Genomic DNA, 18,389 nt, shown 5'->3' with positions numbered 1-18,389 from the left:
ATATATCACAGATAACTTTTCATATCACTCTTTTTATTGCTAGATAGTATTACATTATATATTATTATTTAACCATCTTCCTATTGATTGTTTCTAATTTTTAGTAATGTAAACAATGCTGTAGTGTACATCCACAACCACATATCCAGTTCTAGAGTGTGCAGATATTTTTATAGAATAGTCTCAGAAGTGGGATTGTTAGCTTTTTGGCCTAGATACCCTATGAAACAGAACTTGAGGCAAATTTTCCAAGCTCACAAATTGTTGGGAAGTGAAATATCACAATAGAAAGGATGGGAATGAAAAGGAGGTGAGGCCCAAAAGGAGGAAAAAACAGATAAAAGATAGTACTACTGGCAGAGCTGGCTCTACTGACCTTGGACTCGGGATGTTTTCCAGTCAGGATACAGACCACTCTACCCTGGAACCAGCAAGAAAGGAAAGCAGGGAAAAGCAATTGCCTGACAATTCTTTCCTGTCTCTTGCCTTCTCTTTAGTCAAAGTTGTCCTCCTGAACTTTTGGGCCTGTACCTAATCCTGCTAGGCAGTGAGACACTGAGACTGAAGCTTCAGCCACAATGCCTTCCATCTCGGAACCTGGAGTGGCTGGAGTCAAAGCCTTCAGGAGTCTAGTCAGAGGGAGGTCCTGGAGAAGCTGGCCCCCCAAAACAAGGCCATGTGGGCAGGCTGTTTAAAATGGTGAGAAGACCATGCTCTGGAAGACTACTGCCCAGTGACATGTCACTAAGGGTACAGCACTGTGCTAGTTCCTCGAGCTCAGCCAACAGCCTCTGACTCAATCTTTCGGGTGAGAAGTAATCTACACTTTGATCTTACATTTCTTGATTTTTAATGAGACTGAACATTATTTCCTATTTACTGGCATTTGTTATTTCTTCTGGGGATGGCTTATTCTTATAAATTGCAGATATAATTTTTCACTCTTCCATTAAAAGTGTGTAATTGAATTACAATATTCAGCTATTCTCAGCTCTGCCTAATTTTCTTCAGATTACCTGTAAATCAGATATTAAGGTTATCAGTTTAAATATAGCACCATAAAATCTTTTGGGGGGTACTGGGGATTAAACCCTGGTGTGCACTACGACTAAGCTACACTCCCAACCCTGTTTATTTTTGAGACGGAGTCTTGCTAAATTGCCAGGCTGGTCTCAAAATTGTGATCCTCTTGCCTTAGCTTTTGGAGTAGCTGGGATTACAGGTGTCACCACTAACCCAGCAGCCCGAAATATTTGAAGGTTATTCTGTCCACAGACCCAACAGACGAGGACACAGCAAAAACATGACGACACCTTACCCTCAGTTTCCAGATTCACATTTTCTATGGTCAGGGAAACTCTGACATAAAAGAAAATATCTGCAGTTCTATCCAGTTTTCTATATGTCCTTGACCAGAATGCTTCATTATCAAAAGAAAAATGACATATCTGCTTGTCATCACTTCTCTCCATAAGCCACCACCAAGTTGCACTGCTAGTGTGTCCAATTCAAATTTCTCTATATGGTTAACCATCCATCTTTAACAATATAAATACTTCCCACATGCGGCAGGCACTGAGAAATTCAGACCAAATTTAGGATAACATCTTTCTTTTTCCTTTGTTTTTTTTTTTTTTTTTTTTTTTTTGGTCCTTTCAAGAATTACCCCGACTGTTTTTTTGATTTGGTTTCTACACTGTACCCTATGCTCAACCCATCGGTTGACTCTCCCCCTTTTCATCTGCCATTCTCTAAAAACCAACAAACACATAAGACTTGACTATAAAGCTATACTATTAGTAATATTTTTGGTCTCAAAATATAATTGTGGCCAGGTGTTGTAGCCCACATCTGTAATCCCAGCAACTCAGGAGGATGAGGCAGGAAGATCCAAGTTCAAGTCCAGACTGGGCAACTTAGCCAGATCCCATCAAAAACAAATAAATGAATAAAATTTAAAGGTGGCTGGGGATGTAGCTCAGTGGGAGAGCACTCTGGGTTCAATCCCCAGCACAAATAAATAAATAAATAAATAAAAGGAAGGAAGAAGGAAGACTGTATCAACTACCTGGAAGTCGTACTCTGTTCGCACTGTGGAATAAATAAAACTGCACCTCCAAAGAAGTGGGACACTCTAGAGCATACCTTAAAACAAGATAGTATTCTTATAGTGTGTTTTAAATCTAAGCCTGTAGTATTTTTTAAAAGATTAATGTATTTATTTTCAAGTAGGTTAATAAAATCTAAATTCATGTAGCTGACACATTCAATGCAGAGAAAAACACTATTTTTACTTTAAAGGAATATAACTTAGACTTAATTCAGTCTCATAAGAGTCAAGCCACACAAAGGAAACATATTAACTTTTCTCTCTGAATAATTCCCCTATAATTTCAACTTAGTTACTTATTCAAAAGTCTAAATAATATACCCAATAACACTAACACTACATCCCATTTACTATTAGTAGCATACTAATACAATTTTTGCCTCTTTAAGTATTGTACTTGATATAATATTTTATATTTTCATTGAACTCTACAAACTATTTTCTAAGCAACTAATTTTAATGAGTTCGAGTCTTCCTTCACAACTTTAAAACATGAGAAAACACTACTAAACACATCAAATACTGTAAGTAACATTTTAACAATAAAAGCTAACAAATAAAAAGAAATTAACCTATCATTCCTATCTTATCTTACTCTAAACAAATCCACATTAACACAGTTGGTTCATTTTCCCAATTTAAGCTTTTAAAAAATGCATACTAAATTTCCTTATATTGTATTTCAATCAATTGCCTACGCTGAGACTACAATGTCATAAATAAAGCACCCAATCATAAATTTCTCAACAGACATAAAATCAAAGACACTCAACACCTGCAAATTAAATGAGGAAAAAAGAAAACCAAAACCAAGACCAAAATCCTACAAATTAAACAATGAAGTTAGTGCATGAAATCCCAGTTGATCATTTAGTTGACCAGTCTATTCTGAGCAGATTTAGTCTTCACTCTCTACACTGATATTAAGATTACAACCATGTACCAAAATCATCTTGGTCTAGTCTTTTCAATTATGTTTTCTTATAAATTATAGCACTATGGGAAAAAAGTCAATCACCTTTCAGATGTTTGACTGCAAAAGCACTACACAGAATAACAATGATATGAGTTATTTAAATACAGGACTCTACATGAAATGAGAGCGATCTGTAAAGCAGCATACTCAATCTAGGTATATATTACAGCACTTCAAATACCTAGAAGAGCTCCAGCTTCCCAGGATTCTGAAACAGCTGACAAGAAACTCAGTATACAGATTTTTTTTTTAAAGGCCCACAAAGAAGAAAAACCAGTTTTTACTGTTTTCATACAAATAAGTACAATATCCATATCTTATCACATCAGGTATTAAGAGGTCATCTTGCTTGTGCTCACTATAAAGTATTTTTAAAGAATTTATAAAGTTAGGTTGAATAGATCATTAAAGAACATGATTAAAATGGCATTTAAAATCAAATGCCACTATGTGAAGATGGGTAAAAATACTTAACTGCTCTCTTTTGTGGAGATATATCCATTTCTTAGAAATGGTATTTGAATAGTTGTCTAAATTTTCTAAAATTTTAGAACTTTTTGCATTAAGCTGTGAGTATAACTTAAATAGAAATTTGCAACTTAAGTATTTGTTGTTCTCTTCACTTTGCAATTGATAGTTTCTTGTTCCTAAATGACAGAAATAACTGAAAATTTGTCAACTTCAAAGAAAGGAGATGATTAACACTTTACCTTTTTCCAAGAAGCACAAGGTAATGAATAAAAAACAGCAGATTTTATTTAAACATAAAAATGACGGGGCTGGGGAGATAGCTCAGTTGGTAGAGTGCTTGCCTTGCATGCACAAGGCCCTGGGTTCGATCCCCAGCACCGCAAAAATAAATAAATAAATAAAATATAAAAATGACCAAACAAAAACCAAGAGTGGCTGACACAGATAATTATTCAAGGTGCATATTTTCTGTATCAGCAGATGTATTTCTTCAAAAACTTATCTTTCACACACACATGCCCATGCCTCTGTAAACACAGAAAAATGTTTACATCTCTAATTACTAAGATATACATTTAATATTATTTCTGACATGCTGCAATTTTAGAAACAGAGATACATACAGAGCAAAGTCCTGACCTGAAAGTTTCCAAAATACCTTTGTTCTCTCTACCCTGGCCAGCCCCACCACAGTATCAAATCCTTCCTTTAACTTAATCCATGTTCTGCTGGGGCATTTGGGTATCAAATGTTAATTCTTCCATTACTTCACTACTCGAAGTTGATCTAGATGCTTAAGTGATACCCAGCAAAAAAGCTAGACTATGGGAAAATGGTGCACACCCTACTGACAGACAAGGATGACTCAGGATCAGAAGACAACAGCAACCGGAATCAGGACAGACTCAGCTAAAGCACCCCATATCAAGCATCCTTGGAAACTTTTGATGATAAAGTTAAAGGAAATTAGCTGCCAACAGAGAAATGTCTCCTATTTAAATTTACATGGAAGATACTACAAAGGTAGAGGGGTGTATGTACGGGTGGATCTCATCAACAGCTGGTTTTCTTTTTTTTTTTTTTAGTCATAACATCTTCTAATTCAGTTTTTCAAAGTTATAGGCCAATGACAAATTGAACTGGATGACTGCATGACTTTATATTGATTAGCAGAAATGCTAGAAGAGGGAGCTAAAAGCTGACCAATTTGGTACCTTGAGTTTACTGAGAAAATCACATTCCTAAGTACATTAATATTTTAAAATTTTCAGAAGATGACATATAATTAATCATTATTATTATAAAATTTCAACAGGATTACAGCATTAGTTTATGCTAAGTAATGCAGTCTGGAGACGCTCAATAAATCTTAACCGAATTGATTCTCAAAGGATGAATTAACATAGTCACCCTCAATTATACAACACAAACTATATTACTGGGAAGTAAAGAAATCTAGTAGAGTATAAGAGCAATAAACAAGAATATAGAACAATTCAATACAATAAAACATATATAAGAAAAATGTTCCATGGACTATAAAAAATTAATATGAAGAAAGAGCACAAAGATTAAAATAGTGATAAAATGATTTAATCAGGTACTGTACAAATATCAGGCATTTAAAACATTCAGTCTCTCACTATATAAAATTCTGAACATGAACCAAATTTGGCAGTGGGTAGACACATGAAACGAAACCAATCTGAAAATCTATCCATCTACATTTATAATATGAAATTTTAATATCCTCAAATATAAAGAGTTTTCTTAAAAAAAATTAAAAGGGAGGTATACTAAATCCTCAAAGTATTACAAAAATTTAAGCAACAGATAAAAGTATTTAGAATGCAATGTAAATAACATATAAACACAACTACATTGTATTTTAGATATTAATTAACTCTTAATTTTAGATCTAATTTCCTGGTAACACCATCAAAGATCCTGTGCTATTGTTATTGATATTGAATGCTAGGTGTCAGCAGTAGTATGAGGGAAATTAATACAAGCACCCACCACCACCACCAAAATACGAGTTCTGAATTCCACTTAAATTTGTGTGTGTGTGTGTGTGTGTGTGTGTGTGTGTGTGTGTCAGGGAGTATGGGTGGCTTGGGGATCAAACACAGGAACTCAAGCAAGCTAGGTAAGCACTCTACTACTGAACCACACTCCAGCCCTGATTAAAATATCTCTTAAATCATTTTACTGACATTAAAAAGTTAAGCAAAGCCAGGCAGGGTGGCACTCGTGTGTAATCCCAGTGACTCAAAAGGTTAAGACAGGTGGATCTTAAGCTCAAAGCCAGGCTCAGCAACTCAGCAAGGCTCTAAACAACTTAGTGAGGCCCTAACTCAATAAATAAAAAGAACTGAGGATGTAGCTCCATGCTGGAGTGCCCCTGAGTTCAAGCCTCAGTATCAAAAAAACAAAACAAGGAACATCCATATCAGTATTCATTTATACATGTTATATACATACACACACCCACAGTCATTCTATACTTAATAAGGTTAAAATTATGAAATGGTAATATTCATTCCATGTTGAGCTTTTTCCTCAGAGTAAATCTAAATATAAAAGTAATACTTCTAAATATTTTCAAAGATTATAAGCTTTTACTGAAAATATAGTTCGATTTCAAAATAAAAAATAAAACAGAAAGACCACTTTTCTATTGTTTAAATTTCCAATTAATGAAATTAATATTTACAGTGAGAAATGCAAGAATAATACTATGTTCTCGAGATAGAGTTCACAACTAAAGACCATCTTGAAACAGATCCACAGTATATTTCTTTTCAAAAAGTTACGAAATGAGAGGTATATCACCTGAGCTTAAAATATAACTGAAACCTATACTTGCTTTTAAAAGGTAGGAAGGAAGTCCTAGAAAAGGGCATCAGGCTCTAATTAAAATTGGGCCAAGTATCTCATGATATTTAAGGAAATAGAATATAAAGCATATTATATGTCCTAAAAGCTAAAACAAAAACCAAAAACAAAACCAAAACACAAAAAACTAAAATGTGTTGAACAATATGGTGTGGGAAAAATAAACTAGCTTATCAAAAGCAAGCCCAGGTATGAAGTCTTGTTTTTATAATTTGTAGTTATAGGCTGATTACTCAACTTCTCAGTTAAATTACTTAACCTCCCTGAGGCTTAGTTTCCTCATCTGTGAGAAAGAAGTAATAATATTTACCCCACAGGATTATTAGAAGGATTAACTGATAATCTTAGACTCTGAATTTTATACACAGATATACACATATATATATGAATTCAGTATAAAAGATCTATGCTATTCAGGTACAGAATACATTAGAATGGAAATGATTCATTCATTAGTTTGTAATATAATTTCACTGATTTGTGTAGCAATGCATTTTTAAAGAAATAAATGAGGAATAATAAATTATCTTCCTTCACTGGATTTGAAATCCAAATCATCAGATTTCAACCTTTATGTTTAGAAAGACCTAGTGTTTTAACTACTATATGACATAAAAATGTTATGATGAAACTTAACTATGTTAAAGAGAGTAAGTTAATATCTAAGTTAATTTCACTTCTACATCATCAATCGAAATTATAGATCATTGAGAGTTATGAAAACTTTTTTTCAAACATACTAAATATTCAAGCTAAGGAAAAACTGGAAGATAACACCACTTATTTTGTTTTGGTAGTTAGGTATTTATTATGGCTAGAATAAATATCAAACAACTATCACATACTGAAGTCAAAATCTGGCTCCAATGCAACTTCATCCCACCAATATTGATGAAAACACTAGAAGTTTTTCCCAAGTAAAAACTGTAAATCTCTGAAACAAAATTAGGGTGTTACTGAAAGATATAATGTGAGGCCTTTAAAAGCTTTTATGAGTTTTATTTGAGCTATTCTACTAATTTTTTAAAAAATAAAGAATGAAGTTGTCACTGGTGCATTTTTGTGTACACATACACATAGGCCAACACACTACTTCCTCTCCTCAAATGGCAAATATGACAAGAGGGCTGAGGGCAAATGAAAGGGAAAACTCAGACTCAAGACAAGCAAATGCACTAGAAGGATAGGGAAAATACCCAAGGAATATCTCAGACAAGTATCTATTTGCCAGCTCCCTTCTGAAGATAAGCAGAACTTTATGCATTTTTAACTACAACTAGGGACTACTATATTAAATTGACAAATGTACACAGAATATCAAGAATTCTACTGTTCCTAAATACTGTGTAACTCTTTTTTTTTTTTTTTTTTTTGGGTGCTGGGGATCGAACCCAGGGCCTTGTGCTTACAAGGCAAGCACTCTACCGACTGAGCTATCTCCCCAGCCCCCACTGTGTAACTCTTTATAAGGAGTCAGGATAGACCATTTTATGTTTTTACTAATATACCATGGTTTCTGTATCAGAAATTACCTGTATATGAAGGCTAATAAATTTGACCCCAAATATATTCATTTGTCTTCCTAATAACATGTTGTAATGAAGTATGCTATCAGGACAAATGGTAGTTTAGTAGAGAAGAAAAATCTTCACAATTTGAGAAGTAGATAAAATGCAGTTCTAATTCCTAATTAATAAACTATTGCCTTTTATTCAAATAAATAAAATGGTGTACTAAAACAATCAGAAGAGGAATTATTCTTAGATTATTACTTCTGGCTATGGTTTTAACATCATAATTCAACTGGTCTACTCAAACGTATAATTGTTTTACTTAGAATATATATATATATATATATGCATATATATGTGTGTGCGTGTGTGTGCCTATTCTATGGCACAAATAAGGAAGTCTTAAAAATTCTTTTGCAAAAATGAAAAATTTGAGTTACACAGGATATCAGTTTTCCCCAAACTTTCTAATAAAGTTAAGATTCCCAGCTGGGGGCAGTGGTGCATGCCTGTAATCCCAGCAACTCAGGAGGCTTAGGCAGCAGGATTGCAAGTTTAAAGCCAGCCTCAGCAAATAGTGAGGGCCTAAGTAACTTAGTGAGACCCTGCCTCAAAGTTAAAAAAAATAAAATAACAATAAAAAGGGCTAGGGATGTGTCTCAGTGGTTAAACCTATTTGAGTTTAATCTCTGGTACCCTCCCTCAAAAAAACTTCGATTACCAAGTGAAATTTGTTATTTTTCTTAACTTACATGAATTGAATAGGAAAAAAATCATTCTCATTTTTTAGTTCTCATCTATTATTCCAAGTCTACAGTATTTTTTAATGAAAGACAATAAGGTATTCTTTAAAATTATCTTAACCTTTCATTAAAATGTTTTATTTTTATCTATTAAGTACAGTTTATAACCTTTATTTCTTATTTTACATTTATTTTCACGGTGTGTCTATGAAGGAAACACAAAATAAAGCAATATAAAATGCATTTATTTTCACAGGACAATCAGTAATTTTAAACTGTGAAACACTGCCCTCTATACGATATTGTTTTAAATGACACGGAATCAAATGACTAAATCCAGTATAAGCCAGTAAAGGAATTTTGGATTTTCCTACCTTGTTACAAAACAAAATTCTGCTGCTCTATAAAATTCTCTTCTAAGCCAGGGCTATACTAGAGAAACATCTCTTTCAAATATTCTTCAACCTCAAGGGGAGTCTCCTCCCCTTTTGGCTCACACAAAGCTCAATTTTCAGTTAAATATGACACTAACTTTCATGTTCCTACATAAAGATTATAGTATTTAACAAAGTTAACCTAACTCAACTGATTTAGACAGAACGTGTCTGAGAAAACATGGACACAACCCCTATCAAAAAAGAACTAAAAGGGGTTGGGGCTGGAGTTCAGTGGAAGAGCATTTCCTCCCATGTAAAAGGCACTGAGTTCAATCCTCGGCACTCCATAAAAATGAAGATGTTGTGTCCATTTACGACTAAGGAATATTAAAAAATAACAAAAAAGGACTAAAGCTACTAAATTCAGAATTCAATTTACATAAGTTCTTAATCCATTTTTGTATTAACTGGGAACTATAATTGGGAAAGTTATATAAAGCAAAAATAAGCAGAAGTACAGTACACTCAGGTACTAAGGTAGTCTAGCAAACTACACTTCTGGCTATACAGATTCAAACTCTTCTTTAACCCTCCCTCTGAACCACACAACACATTGCCAGATGAGTTCAGAATTTTAACTTTTAAGGCATGCCCTATGCTAAACCTTACAGGTGGCATGGTGGGAATACAAGATGAATTCAGCATGGGCCTTGGTTCTGAGGAGCCAATAGCCTGGATGTCATACTATCAAGAATAACAGATGAAATTCTTTCTGATTTTTTGGTATTGGGGATTAAATCCAGGGGTGATTTACCACTGAGCAACATCCCTAACCCATCTTTAAAATTTTTTTTTTTTAAATTTTGAGACAGAGTCTTCCTACATTGCTCAGGGTCTTGCTAAATCTTTGAGACTGGCCTCAATCTTTTGATCCTCCTGCCTCAGTCTCCCAAATCACTGGGATTACAGGTGTGAGCCACCACACCCAGACTGAAGTTCTTTGTCAGATGAAAGTTCTAATATCTGAGAAAATATAACTGAAGAATTACTCTCTAGCATTAGGCAACTAGAAAAAAGAAATCCAACTTAATACTAATAATACCTGATAATCAACAAAAATTGTTATGGATGACAAAAAAAAAAACTAATTTTGGCAAAAATAATCATATTCCTTATAAATTCTGAAAATGATGATTATCTTTATGGGTAAAACCTTACATATGAATTTATTTGCTCGGACTTCAAATGAATTTTTGTAGGAAAAAGGCAGAAGATGCTACAAAAACTAAGATGGTTTGCAAAAGGATAGGTGGCTACTAGACAGCAAGATAACCACTTATTTGAGTATCAGAACAAAAAAGAGTAGAAAGTCATCTCTCCCACTTATGCTATTTATTTTTCTGAACAATACTTACACAAAATACAACGGATGCTTATCTAGGATCATCAGACCAATGAGATAAAAAGAAATGAAGTTACCAATGAGATTCTGAGTAAACATAAAAAATTTCATGATTTAAAGAGTCAAAAAATTAAAAGGAAAAAGCAAGAGAATAGTCAGTGAGAACTAAGGTACTATTTCTGTGAAACACAGAAAGCCCTAGAACCTCCAGAGAATAAAGCCATCTTATTTACAATTTCTGTGCTCCCTCTAGTGGTCACAACAGGTTTTACTACAGGTGTGAAGAATGGAGGTGAGGGCAGAGAAATGAACAGGACCTGTCCTGATTAACTTTCTTCCTATCAACTATTGAATTTACAGAGAACGCTTTTGGAAAAGAAACAATTTATAGTTGACTGTTACAGAGGCAGAGAAAGATGCTTCCAAGGCACAGAACTGAATGTATGAGTGAGTGTGTAAGTCAAGGTACTTTATGAGGTTTCATTTTATACTCATTCCCAGTGCTTATTTCCATATGTCTGTATTAACGTCACTATAATATTATTTATTGGACAATGTGAGGAATACTTATACCTTTTCATAAAGCTTACAATGAGAATTTATTTCCCTTCTCCTTCGGCGTGAAGGCTATAATCCTTGCAATAAACTATACCACATGCCCAACCCCACCTTATGTTCTATTTCTCTGCCCTTCATTCCCATCCACATTCAGCCTTGGAAGTTTCTACAGCACACCAGCTATGATCCTGCCATCGGGACTCATCCTGCTCGCTCCCTCTACAATCCACAGAAAGTTCTTATACTTTTTTGTCACTGTTTCAGTGAGCCTTCCTTGATAATCATATTTAAAATTGTAACTCTCCCTCATAAACCCTTATCCTTCTCCCATTCTTTCCACAGCATTAATCACCTTCTAATACATTATGATGTTTACAAATAAGTATACAATATTTACTTATTTTTCTTATTACTTACTCTTGCCAGACTGTAAACTACCTAAGAGCAGGGTTTGTTCTGCTATGTTTACCAACTCCTCTATTCCCAGACTCTAGAGTTGCAACTAACAATAAGTATAAAATGAATGTGTAGAATGAATGACTAATCAATGACACTTTAACAGGTGTTAGTAAAAAGAGGGGACACTTACTCTGTTTTATGGAATGAAATGTTGCCCAATTTTTGAATCCAAAATGAAGCCAATTAAAATCTTTTAAGAAAAAGAAACAATCTATTTTATGGAATAAGTGCTGCTAATTCTAGAACTGCAAAATAAAGTCAATTAAGCTCTTATAAAGTAGAACAAAATATCTCATTTTATATTTGGCTCAACATGAAATAGTTATCTTTTACAGATTAGATAAATCTTAATTACATATCCAAAATACACAATATTAGTGAGATCTGGAGAGATCGAATTTTCTAATCACTCTGCTATCAGCACTCAAAAGAAACAGTACCAGGTTGTGGGTGCAGCTCAGTGGCAGTGTTTGCTTAACATGAACAAGGCCCTGGGTTTGAGCTCTAGAACTGCCACCACCAAAAAACCATAACAAACAAGTAAACAACAACCATAAAAAAGCAGAAGCCATGCACTTAGGAACAACAATCTCCTCAAAAAAGCCCACGAAAAATATCAGGTATTATCTAGGAATTATGGGAAAACACCTGGTTCTTCAATTTGGAAAACATCCTCTTCCATAACTATTACTAGATTTATCAGGCTACAACAACAGATCTTTTGGTCAAAAGTAGAAAATACATTAAACTTACTACAGGATTTCCAGCTTAGGGGTCCTATTGTGCATGTCAATACTATTTATTTACTGGCAAGGCAGCCACTTCAGAACAGGGTTACTGGATGGTTCAGGGCATTCATATTAAAAAGAATCTTAATCTCCCAAATGACCAATGAGTCAATTAAGTAGCAGTAAAAACAAGGTGACTGGGATGCAATTATTTTCCAATTTCACCAAGGTTTTTACAAAACTGCCTTGCTTATTCATCAACACTCATCAAATTATACATTTAAGATTTGTGCATTTCAGTGTATATAAATTTTGCCCTAAAAGAAACTCCTGTAAACAGAAAACTTCAGTTAGTAAATTTGATTTTCACAGTGGTATAGATAGGTCAGCAATTCTGAAACTACTTTCTTTTCTAGGCTGGAGCAAATAAGTTAATATATTGAGGATACTGGAAGTCAGGTTTCTATTAGAGAAATGAGTCACAAATATGGAAAGAAAACAAGAATATACCTAATAGTGTTGGGCTGGAATTAAAGGTATCAATATGAATATGTAGTTTGTAATATGTAAGATTAATATATAAATGTTTATATAGGATATATATGCAACAGTTTCTAAGTTATGTGTCTTTACATGTCTGTGATGAGCATCTATGTGTATACACACACATATATATACACACAAACATTTGAGTATATACATTATTGAGGTCTGTCTGCTTAAAGGGCCTAGAAGCAATGACATTCCAATAGCAATAAGCCTACCCAACATTCAGACCTCTGTTTCTAAATACGGTTCTCTACTAAAAAAGCAAGAGGGAAGTTTGATGAGTCCAGTGCTAGGACACAGAAAACATTGGATGAGCCAGTGTAGTGGGTTGAACTGGGTCCTCCAAAGACATGTGTCCAAGTCTTAACCCTAGATACCTGTGAATAAGAAATACAGTCTCTGGAGAAATAGAATATGGTCATACTTCATTAGGGAGGGCACCAAATCCAGTGACTGGTATCTTTACAAAAGAAAGGAGAGGGAGATTTGGACACACAGACATGGGGAAGAAGACCATTTGAAGACAGAGGCAGAGACTGGAGCTAAACCATTATAAGCCAAGGAATGAGGGGCCACCAGAAGCTGGAAGAGACAAGCATTCTTTATAACCTTCAAAGGATCACGGTTCTGCTAACACCTTCCATTAACAGACTTCTACCTTCCAGATCTGTGAGAGAATACATTTCTGTTGTTTTAAGCAATAAAGTATGAGTTTGTGGTACTTTGTTACAGTAGTGGCAGGAAACTAATATAGCTTGGAACGTTTTGAGTCAGAAAGCAAGAAAATGCTCTAAGAATGTCAACATTGATCAAAAGGATGAAAAAAACCATCTCACAGGGCTCCTAGTGGTCAAATAAATTATTTTAGTGGATTATACCCCATTGAATAAAATAGAAATCCATGATTTTATACTTGATATATATGAATGTTGTATAAGGCAATCTACCATGGGGTTCTGTCTGTCCTACACATTCTTGTTCAGTAGACAAGGCCCTTACCACTGGCCACCTGGGCCACTGCTCAGGATTGTGTGTGCAGCATGCCACCTTCAGGGATGAGGTAATTTCTTTCCCACCCTGACAAAGAGCAGGCTTACTTCCACCAGCTATAAAGTGATGAATCCCAAAAACTCAGTGCTCCTTCCCTATAGCATAACCTGTGGCATATGCAGGAATCCAACTAGGCCTACCTGCATAGTCCCTGCAGGACTTGGGGGACATGAGAAATCAATGCAAAACAAAGGAAGCTCACGCAGTTTGCCATGTCATGAATAATAAACCTTTGGCTCTGACCCAGGAGTCACGTGCCTTCTGCAGCATTTAAGAAACAGTAACAGGCTAATTTGGCGTGTAAACAGAGTAAAATTTCAGACTTTCACAGTTCTTGACAATGAATGAGGGAAAAGGGAAAGTCACTCCTGCAGTTGAATGATAAATAATAAATGCAGTAGAAACACTGGAGTTTGAAAAACATTCATGAATATTAGGTGAACTAATAGGTGAAATCTTGTTAGAAAAAGGATATTTACATAGTCTCAAAGTGTCTCCCCACAAATTACTCATCAATTACTCACGAACTTCTCAGTAGAGACATCCTGGAGATACCACTATTAACCAAGTGATCAAAGTTAACATCACCAATACTGGGATAAACAGGTATGTACTTCCTGATACTGAGGATACAATGTTTTGGTATTCTTCCTAAAAATGTATAATCTGGATCTAATTATAGGGAAATACCAGGCAAACCCAAAATGAGACACGTTCTCCAAAACTGGCTTATGTTGTTCAAAAATATCACAGGCAAGAAGGAAAAGGAAAGTAGGACAAATATTCCAGACTAGAGCAGACTCAGGAGACATGACAACTAAATGCAACACGCATGATCCTGACTTAGACCATGGACCAGAATTTTAAAAAATAACTATGAAGGACATTATTAAGGTAAATGGTAAATTTGAATATGGACTATAAATTCCACAATAATGCTGAATCAAGGTTAAAATTCCTGATTTTGACAATTAAGAGAAGGTATTTGTGCTTAGGAAATACTGAAATATTAGTGGTAAATTAGGAACATGATATCTCCAATTTATCTTGAATAGTTTAAAAAATATTATTTATACGAATGTAGCAAGAATAGTAAGGGAAATGTAACTGATGAATATAGGTAAAGGTCATACAGAAATTCTTTGTATCAATGAAATTTTTAAAGAAATTATATAAAAATTAAAACGTACCCTACAATACCAAAAACAAAGAAAGGCAAAAGAGTTCCCTGATTATATTACACACTGAGATAAGATAAAAAACACACAGAAAACATAGGCAAAGGTTTGCATTTTAGACTTAAGGGTGCCATGTAGCTTGCACAAAAGGAAAAACTACTTGGATTTTTTATATGCATGAATTTACACAAAGCTCTCACTCATGTAAGCATAGATTAAAATTTCAGTGCCATTACTTGTTACAGGCTAATTTTAGGCAAGTTACTAAGCCTCTCGGTGCCTGAATTTTCTAAATTTTTAAAACCCAGACAGTAATAGTTGCTACTTTTAACATTTGTGTGACAACTGCAAAGGACAATACATGTAAAGAACTCAGCACATTCAGAATATGAATGTTGTTCTTATTGTTTCTTTAAAAACAAATGTCAAAAGAAAATTATTCTTTCCTATTTTTTTAAATATTTTTTAAATTGTCAAGGGACCTTTATCTTATTTATTTATATGTGGTGCTGAGAATCAAACCCAGTGACTCATACATGCTAGGCAAGTGCTCTACCACTGAGCCCCAACTCCAGTCCTCTTCTCTATTTTTTATTTTTGGTTCTGGGAACTGAATCCCAAGCCCTAGGCAAGCTAAGTACATGTTCAACTACTGACTCCCAACCCATGAAAATTATTCTTTAACCTGAAGGATAATGAACTGAATGTCAGATCTCTTCTTATTAGTCTAAAGGGAAAAAGGGAAAAAAAAGCTGTGGGTCAAAGAGGACCAGCTCACTAAAAAATTAAAATGCTATAGAACACAAAATTCCTCTTTATATCTAGATTCCAATGTTAAAACATTTTCTGAATTTTATATTCTTTTAATTTATTATTTAATATGTTAAACAACATTTTTAAATTTCATTTTTATTTGATTAATTAATTCATTAAAGAACGTGAATGTACCTTTGGTTTTGTGTGGTTTACTTAAGTATATGTTCAAAAAGTGAGATTTAGATGGTTAACACCTTTTGGATTTCCATAAGCAAGAACAACCTGACCACGTGAAATCTGCAAGCATTTGTTAAGAGACATAGTTCATGGGATTTAACTGAATAATTAAGATAATAAAGGTAAGAAATCATATCTTCTGTCATTTATCAGAATTTAAACACTCAAATACTTTCACAGGCCAAGCATCAGAAAGAGCCAAGTTATAAATCAATCAGGAAGTCCTCAGAACACTGACTAGACCTGATAAGTACTCTACCTAAAAACATTCATATTTGAGTTATTTCACTTTTTTTCACTGTGCCACATTTGTTCAGTCTGAGTTCAGTTCAGGGGTCATGTATTATGACCACTGGATTTCAGATGTGAAACCTTAAGGGGATTTATAATACATATGCGTCTGTGGAATTTTATAATAAAATGGAATATTTCTAAGAATGAATACTCATGCATATCAAAAACATTAGCTATTTTATGGGGCTAGGGTTGTGGTTCAGTGGTACAGTGCTTGCCTGGCATGTGTGAGGCCCTGGGTTTGATCCTCGGCACACTTATAAATAAATAAATAAATAAATAAATAAATAAATAAATAAATAAATAAATAAATAAATAAAACCTTATCTTTAAAAAAAAATTAGATTTTTAAAAACTTCTTAAAGGCAGGATATCATTAAAGATATCTTAAACTGGTTCCCCCTTTGTACTCTTAGTTAAGATACACTTTAATATGTCACAATATCTGATCTCTCAAGGTTCCTAGCAACTCTGAGATTTTTAAGACTCTATGACTGCTGGAACAAAACATCTTCATATTTATTGGTAACAACTACATACCCATGAAATACTTTAATTATTATAAAAACAATGAGAATTATTGAATTAATTCAACACTAAAATGTTTGGCCTAAATATTTTCATTGAAAAAAATTCATTTGCATTTGTTTTTATTACAGTGCAACCTCTATCCTAATACTCATTAATGATTTAAAAAAATATTTAAAAATACAATAGCAACCCCACCTTTATTAAATTCTTTTGTATTTTTACAATAAGAATACTAGAAAGATAGGGCATATTTAACTGAATATCCAGTGTCCCCAAAGCTCAAGTAATCTCTTATTCCACTGAATCCCCTAGCATTTGTATTACTGTTTCTCTGTACTATTAAACATCTTTTTATATTTCAGCTTCTCCATTATACTTTACATAATGGGAGAAATCATGTCCTCTTTGTCTTTTATCCCTATCAAAAAGCATTTTGAACTTGCACAGAAGGTACTCTCAAAAAAAAAAAAGAAAATCCCAGAGAATTTTTCTTTCCCCAAGATAATAATGAACACCTCAAGAGAAACACTTTCAAAGTCTAAAATGAATGAACTGAATTTGTACATGATTGACTGAAATTATTATACTTTTAAAAATTCTCTACATGCCTAGCACATAAAGACCTTGGGTTTGATAATTTCCAGCACCACAAAAAATAAAAAAATAAATAAAAGCAAAACAAAACCCTACTCTACGTCTGAGAAGTTCTCAGCATAATCAGCTGATTATGTTAATATTTAAGCAATAGTTTTCTCAGAAAATACTGCAATAATTATAATCTTTTGAGGAAGTAAAATTTATAGCACATTACTTAACCCAAAGCTTAGTTTTTAAACATTTTATTTGAGAGAAAGATAAGGTTTTGGCAAGTATTGTGTATATCAAGTCTTACCTGAGGATTCCAACCTGGATCTAACGTTTTAACTACCGAGATATATTCCTGCATTGCTTGACTGGGGCTCGAGTCACCAAGTGCTTTCCACGCTTCCCTATAGTACAGAATATCCAAAATGGCCTGTCATTAAATATGTGAATAAAGCAAACAGCATATTTTCTTTTAATATTCAAAACTTACATACACATTTCAAGGGTCCGGGAAATATAGAGATAAAAAGCGATGCACAAAAGAGGAGACCTCCCTTTTTGCATTTACATGGATCAACAGCAATACAAATCTTATCACTCCACCTAAGCAGACTGCTTAGAAATTTTTTTTCTAATTGCCTTCACCCCTGAAATTTTAATAACACAAATAAACTACTACATATCTGTTGAATTTCGAAGATCACAAACCACTGAAACCTAAGATTTTAATCACTTCCCCAAACACAAATTTCACCCCTATGGAGAACATAAGGTCTACAGATCAACAGAAGTACTTCCCATCTTATGAATTAATATGCTTATGGCATTTGGTAGTATGGAAACTAATCAACACAAAAGAAACAATATTCCTAGGGAAAAATGCATCAAACTTCTATTTAAGATTCAAGAAATCACCTTCCCCTTCTGTTTTCCATAAGCTACCAGAATCTGATGTAGGGGCCTTGGTTGGAGATTT

At 33.9% G+C, this 18,389-nt stretch overlaps 1 protein-coding gene across 6 annotated transcripts in view; it reads right to left on the bottom strand.

Moving 5' to 3' along the window:
• ACBD6 (acyl-CoA binding domain containing 6) overlaps positions 1-18,389 on the bottom strand; it is a 150,011-nt gene that overhangs the window by 120,652 nt on the left and 10,970 nt on the right. For all 6 annotated transcript variants that reach the window (XR_013758010.1, XR_013758011.1, XR_013758012.1 and 3 more), the window contains exon 3: positions 17,721-17,817. Coding sequence is in view for 2 of the 6 variants with exons in the window: in XM_079105950.1 (XP_078962076.1) it covers positions 17,721-17,817 (97 nt within the window). In the remaining 4 variants the exon portion in view is untranslated. The remainder of the gene's footprint in view (positions 1-17,720; positions 17,818-18,389) is intronic.

This window comes from Sciurus vulgaris, assembly GCF_902686455.1.
Source record: "Sciurus vulgaris genome assembly, chromosome: 12".
In the NCBI taxonomy this organism is placed as follows: Eukaryota; Metazoa; Chordata; class Mammalia; order Rodentia; family Sciuridae; genus Sciurus; species Sciurus vulgaris.
The sequence above is the reverse complement of the archived record's forward strand: the minus strand, read 5'-3'. Positions and strand labels throughout refer to the sequence as shown.